This window comes from Eucalyptus grandis, chromosome 1, assembly GCF_016545825.1.
Source record: "Eucalyptus grandis isolate ANBG69807.140 chromosome 1, ASM1654582v1, whole genome shotgun sequence".
Classification (NCBI taxonomy): domain Eukaryota; kingdom Viridiplantae; phylum Streptophyta; class Magnoliopsida; order Myrtales; family Myrtaceae; genus Eucalyptus; species Eucalyptus grandis.
The window spans coordinates 16,790,305-16,797,593 of record NC_052612.1 but is presented as its reverse complement, the minus strand read 5'-3'; the positions used below and the strand labels follow the sequence as shown (position 1 = coordinate 16,797,593).

Below are 7,289 nucleotides of genomic sequence, written 5' to 3'. Positions count from 1 at the left end.
ATAGATATGTTATCTTGTGAGTGATCGAACTTAGAAAAATGACCATAGGCGTGTCGATGAAAAGCCCATTTCATTTAAATTGAAATAGGGTCGAAAATCATGATGTCATAGCCGGCCCCTAGCCAGACCTAGCGACCCTGGCTAACCCTCCCCCCACCATCGCGGACCCTTCCCAGCAGCGGTGGGGAGGCAGCAGTGGCAAGGGCTTAGCCCTTAGTCACCTCCCTTGGCTTTTTAATATATATATATATATATATATTTGTATTTTTAAATGTTTTAAATAAATTTAGTTTGAAATTTAATTTAAGTAATTTTCATATTAATTTTTTTACCACGTCGGTAGCAAAACGACGTCGTTTTGCATTTGTTTAGCCACATCAATGTGCAAAACGACACTGTTTTACACTTACTTCGCCGAAAAATTATCACGTCATCATTTTGGTTAGATTTTCTCTTTATTGGCACTTAAGTGATCTATTTTGCTTCGATTTTGGCACTTAATGTCATTGTCCTAACTTTTGGCATTAAGTGTCCCCACGTCATCATTATGAGTTGTCGGATTTTGTCTCATTACTCGCACGCATAGATCTGATGTGAATCGGATGCTTGAAAAGTAATGCTCTCCTTCACGACAAATCCCTAAAGAAGCACTTGCGCAACCGGACGGTACGAGGGTCACGTGGAGAAGTCATTTCATCCTCCACAGCTTCCAGATCATTTTCCGACTGGCCGAGGTCACATCTGATTATAAGTTCTCGAAATTTTTCTTGTCTATCTCCAAATACTAAAGAACGATAAACTTCTGTATTTTTCCGTGCCATTAATACTTCCAAATTTATATCGGTGACCCAAAATTACCCCCTGTGAGGCTTCTGTCCAAATGACCTTAAAAAATCCGATATAACAGTATCGATGGAGAACGTCGAGCAAACTGATTTGATGCGATTATGGACGCCCGCCACCACTCCAGATTTCTAACGGCCACGCACACTGCCACATGGGACTTTTAATGGCCATCTGGACAGAATGTATTTTTAGAAATTGGCACAAAGTTAAGGTATTGGCGTGACGAAAAATAGTTAGGGATATTGACATCCAACCAAAAAAGGTTGACAATTTTCAATGTGATCATCCCTTTTCGACCTAGAGAGTCAACATCGTGCGAGGCAGCTGCATGCATTAAACAATAAAGTGTGATCGAGTAGTACATCCTGTCCTAACAATTGAACGAGCAAAGAAAAACTCACGTCCTCATTCGATATGGCCACAAAAAATTCCTTTCGTTTGGTGAATTAGTTAATTTGCTTCCAAGCTATTGCAAAGGACTCTAAAGGAGAATATGGATGATAAGTAATCACTCCAAATGTTGACCCAAATGAGATTCCTAATGAGGATTTCATTCGCACAATGCATGCTTCAAAATTGAGGCACGCAAAGCCATATCACTTATTTACCCAAGGGATTGACTCATTGATTGAGAAGTATGATCGATGCTTATATGAATTAGGCACGCAAGATGAGTTTGATATAATCAGTTCTGTGTTTTTTAGCAGTCGACAAGAGTTTCAGCTCTCGTTACATGCAATCCACGAAGTTAGTGGGGTATTTCATGGGTCTAGAGTTCATCTATATAAGATGAGCTTGCACATTTTTACTCATAAAGAATAATATAGGACCATGGAATAATTCAACATGACTTGTTGCGAGAAATGAGATATTACGACCTACCTACACCGAGATGTGGACTGTAGGAATATATATATATATATATATATATATATATATATATATATATATCTAAGCAATCGGGTCATACTTAAGAATCCTAGAGGATTTTACTATATTTGTTTTTTTTTTTTGGTAAAAGGATTTTACTATATATGTTCTAATTCAATTTTTCCGAAATTTATTTTTTTGTTAAATCTCAGCTAGAACAAGATGCGATCGTTAATACCTTGTAGTCCATTATCTACAGAATTTCATTTTTATATATATGGAGACCATACTTTATGTTTACTAGTTGAACAAAGAGGAATGGTCGTAAGCATGACAAAGTTTTTTAAGTGCGGGACATACCGTAATTAGATGGCGTGATCCGCTTGTCTTTGTTTGGGAAAGTCAATGTTTCCATCAATTGGAGTTGGCAAACCTTCGTAAGGGCGTGACAATTTTCCCTATTAGTCAATAACTCTCCAAACGAAATTCAATTTTGACCACTTCTGAACTATTCTCTCTCTTACAGGTGGACTTTGTTTTGATAAGGAATTTACTATATGTGCTAATTGAGAAAAAGCAATGTGTACCGTTGAGTTAAAATTTTTCACTTTGGGTCCTTCAATTTGTACATTTCTTTCAATTAAACCCTTGTAATATATTTGATTAAGTCCTTGAAATTGCATCAATTTTATAGATTAGATCCCTCATTGTACAAATGAGATTAAATAGAGTTGACGTGCCCATCTAAGCTGATCAGAGTCTAATGTAATTCTTTTGACCAATTTTCATATGAAATCACTTTTCCCACAAAAATTTGCACGAATGACTATATTAGAATTTTGCGCAAAAATTTATGATTAAATTGACAAAATTGAAAAGTTTATGACTTAATTTGCATCTATATAATGAATTTAGAATTGATTGGACAATTTATTCTGCATGAGACTAGAAACTTCAAAAGTGGGTACCGCAACCAGGACTTGAGTTCCATCTTACTCTTGTTGACTTTCGAGGAGGGTGGGGTTTATCAGAAAAGTTAGGCAAGTTACAAGACTTTATTAAACAAATTGACGATTTAAGGACTTTAAATATATATATATATATATATACACGAGTTCAAGGCCAAAAACGAAAATTTGGACACTAGAAAACAAACATAGAGTGAGTAAAAAAAATCAACATATGTCGCAACCCCTCCATTGGTCCATCAAAATAGATAACACATGCAACTAGAATCTTCACACTTTTCATACTTTTCACAGTAAGCCATCTTCTTTAATTCATATGACCTTCTTAAAAGTTCAAAAGCTGAAAGTGAGAAGTTTCTTGGCTTGATATCTCATAAGGAAATTACTACTAGAATCTGATACAAGTTTGGTCGGGTTATATTTGCTTAGAATTGACAGAATGATATAGACCTACAAATTTATGTCAGACCCAAAATTTCTATACTGTGAGATGAGGGTTAGTTTGCAAATAGAAAGCTAATTAGTCCAGACTATGCATGATCGGGCTATATATATATATTGATCAATTTGGTGTTGAACTTGTTTGGTCAAAATTACAATTTCATTTATTATAGATGCAGACAACCAATGCCGTTGACTTGAGAAGAAAGAAAAAGCATAACAGTGCAGAAACTCTTGTATAAATACCCCCGAGTTCATTCAAGTGCAACGCACAAAAGCACACTTCGCGCACAGCCGTCAAGCTAGTGCTTCTCCTCCTCCTTCGCCTGTCTCCTTCTTCGCTGAAACTTCAACTCCAAGCGATGGCTTGCGAGAACTCTTCTCCCAGACGGGCCAGACCCGCCTTCTTATTGTTGCTGTGTTTCCTACTTGGAACAGCCTCGGCTCGGCTGTCCAGCACTTTCTACTCCACATCCTGTCCCAGCGCCCTCCACACCATTAAGTCCGGCGTGAGCTCCGCAGTGTCCAGCGAGGCCAGCATGGACGGGTCGCTGCTCCGCCTTCACTTCCACGATTGCTTCGTCAATGCAAGTCCCTCTCCTCCGAGTCTCTCCTCTCTTTCACATTGATTTCTACCTTTGTTTGTCTTCTGTCGTTCAAGCTGCATGCAAGCGTGCGTGCATGATGCATCTTTATGCCTGTGCTTGTGAAACATTCCAGCCACCCTCATAGTCAAAGGCATCATTAGATTTCGCTTCTACGCATTAATGTACGCTCTTTTTCGCTAACCAAAACAGTAGGTACGAGATTCGCATAATGAATTAGTCGAGTCTGACTGACCTTTTTGGTATATTGTTGGGCCATGCATTTTTGTGAGTTTACCAAGGGTGGACAAGAATGTTGTTGTGTATACTCTAATTTTTTTTATTACACAGACAATATATGCTATATTTTTCTCTATTATAAAACCATGCAGGCGAACGTACTTTATGCTGATCATGCTGTTGATAAGATGTGCGTGTATGATTAGCTACCTGTTTTAAACCCGATGAACTCGATGATTTAGATCATGCAAAGGTCCTAAACGTTGCAGCTGGAAAAAAAGAGAGAGAGACGGCCATGCTTTTTAAGTCAAATAGGCGTTTATCACGTTTGGCAAAACCAATCAGTCTTCCTCAATAGGTTTCAATCATATTTTGATCACCATCCCTTTGGTTGCCATGCTTTTCTAAATTTAAAATGATATTTTATGGTAAAATATCAGTTTTAATGGAATTTCTTAATCCAATGGTATTCTAAAAATCATATTAGATCTTTGAATAAATGAATTGCACCTTGTGCATGGCCTCACTAGTTTGCTTCCAACACAAATTTAGAGTGTCAATCTAAATTAACTAATTGATTTAGTGTACCTTCTTTGTGTTCGTTGTGCATAATTTAAGAGTTGCCTGCATCCTAATGGACCTTTCTCCATCAAACATGCCGTCTCTACTTTGATCTTGATAGTCAAAGGCTGATCGATTTTTTAAATAACAAATATGACATGTTTACAATTTTCTCGATTAGATTTGTGGGTTGCTTTTCTTTTTCCTATATAGGTTGGAAATCATCTAGATTTTCATTCTTAATTGATACATAATTGGTCATTCGAGAAGGCCAAGCTCAGGCTAATTCTAGTGAATCATAAAGTCGGTTACTCCCCTCTGTTAAATATTAAAGAACGTGCCATGTTGCTAACCAAAAATCTTGATTTAGAGAACACTTCACAGCGCAATCATTTTGTTTCTAGTCCGACGATTATTGGATGCATTGTTCCATGAGAAACAACTCGGAGTAAAGTCAAAAGGCATGAGAAAGAGTGTCACCCCCGTCCAAACTGGTGTCTCAAGTCGTTCATAGTAGGGGACAAAAAGGGGGAATGATAAGGGAAACAACCAGTGTTTATGCTCTAATTTCAGGAAAATTTACAACACCCAAACCTCCTGTCTCCAACCAACCAATGAATGAAATGAACGCCAATCGGATCGATTTTCCAACTAGAATGGCTGATTAATAATGTGTGGTGCAAAATATGAAACAGGGATGTGACGCGTCGATTTTGTTGGATGACACCATGAACTTCACCGGGGAGAAGACCGCCGACGCGAATGACAATTCCATACATGGATACGAGGTGATCGACAAAATCAAGTCCCAACTGGAGAGCAGCTGCCCTGGGGTCGTGTCCTGTGCTGACATCTTGGCCGTCGCCGCGCGTGATTCTGTTGTTGCCGTAAGTGCACATTTTCTTCTCAACACTAGCGATCAATTGGGAGGAAAAAATCACATGCTATGTTACCTTTCTATATTAGCACTAACATGTTTGGATTTATTTGTTTATTTAATTTTCAGTTAGGTGGCCCAAGTTGGACAGTCTTATTAGGAAGAAGAGACTCGACCACCGCAAGCCTAAGTGCTGCTAATAGCGACCTTCCTGCCTCAACTTTGAGCCTTAGCGACCTCATCACCGCCTTCTCTAACAAAGGCTTCACTGCCAAAGAAATGGTGGCACTTTCAGGTCTTCGTTTTTTTTTTGGTTGCATTTTATAATAAAGAATTATAATAAAGCTCGACTGATTTACTAAGATCGATTTACAAAAACTGTTCAATTGTTGTCAATAGGATCGCACACGATAGGTCAAGCCCGATGCACAACTTTCCGGACCCGACTTTATAATGAGAGCGACATCAACAGCATGTACGCAACGTCACTAAAAGCAAACTGCCAGAGCTCCGGAGGTGACAACAATCTCTCTCCTCTCGACACCATGAGCCCGACATACTTTGACAACGCCTACTTCAAGAACTTGCAGACCCAAAAGGGGCTTCTTCACTCGGACCAGCAATTGTTCAGTGGTGGTTCCACGGACGCTCAAGTGAACATGTACAGTAGCAATTCGGCTACTTTCATGACAGATTTTGCTAACGCCATGGTGAAGATGGGTAACCTCAGCCCACTCACCGGCTCAAGCGGTCAGATTAGGAAGAACTGCAGGAAAGTCAACTGATGATTCTTGTGGGTTTTACTTTTGCTATCTTTAAAGTCTTGGTATTACATCTCTTATGTTCTCAGGTTTACTTTGATAATAAAGGGTCCAATGTATTGTCTATCTGGGATGGTTGGTCCCACTTTTAATATCTATGTATAACGCATCAAAGTGGTGTTCGCGTGGTTGTAACACGTGGTGTAATCACAATTTCAATATTTACAGTTTCAATATATTTAAATTGTGTTAGAATTAAATCCAACTGAGGTTTTTTACGATTGGGGATTCACGTGAAGCAAATTATAATGGTAAGAACTCTCGGACACGTCTAGCATTTTTCTTTCTGAAATTCACAATATTGCGTATGCATTAGACGACAAGGGAGCTTTGGAAGTAAAATTTGACAATTCCTTTCCCTTCCACGTTTGTTTTGCTTGTGGGCCTTGTTAGGCCAATGCCTATCGCGATCTACCCTTGGGGGGAGGGAATAGGTTTAGGGGTATTGCTTAAAGGACGAGCCTAAGGCTCATGATTAGGCGCGGGTTCTCCCAAGCCCATACCTTGCATGACATTGGGGTATTCTAAATAATTTCACAAAAATGAGTCGCCACTACCCTATTGGGATCGGCTAGAAACCAAATAAGGTATGGGAGTATACCCCACTTCCTACGCAACCAGAGAATCTAGGGTCAAGGACTTGATTACACTAATTAATCAATTAGTGCCATTTCAGTACCTAATCTTATTCATTTTAGGAATAAAAATATTTTTTTTAGTCAATTTGGATTGATTTTTGTACCTATCCACTAACATATGAAGTGATCATGCAGGTGCGCAATCATAGCTACCAAGATCCTAATTGCAACAAAATTAACACATCTAGCTAAACAATTACAAACATAGTTAAACATGTAAATTAAACATGTGATATAATCAAAATACGAGCAAATGATGGCCAAATTATACTAAGAAAGTAAGACATAGCAATATCTAACCAAACCCTACATTTTGGATTTTCAATTTTTTTAAAATTTTTAAATATATTAAAAATATATATATATTTTTAAATATTATTTAAATATTATTATAATATTAAAAACGACCTGGGTCAGATTCCTAGGTTGGGGCCGACTTGGGT

General features: G+C 38.2%; 1 protein-coding gene across 1 annotated transcript; it reads left to right on the top strand.

Annotated features, from left to right (window-relative positions):
• Window positions 1-3,649: 3,649 nt before the first annotated feature.
• LOC104453546 (cationic peroxidase 1-like) lies at window positions 3,650-6,172 on the top strand. The gene is made up of 4 exons (XM_010068137.3): window positions 3,650-3,712; window positions 5,206-5,397; window positions 5,517-5,682; window positions 5,787-6,172. The coding sequence occupies exons 1-4, from the start codon at window positions 3,665-3,667 to the stop codon at window positions 6,170-6,172; spliced, it is 792 nt and encodes a 263-aa protein (XP_010066439.2). The 5' UTR covers window positions 3,650-3,664.
• The last annotated feature ends 1,117 nt before the right edge of the window (window positions 6,173-7,289 follow it).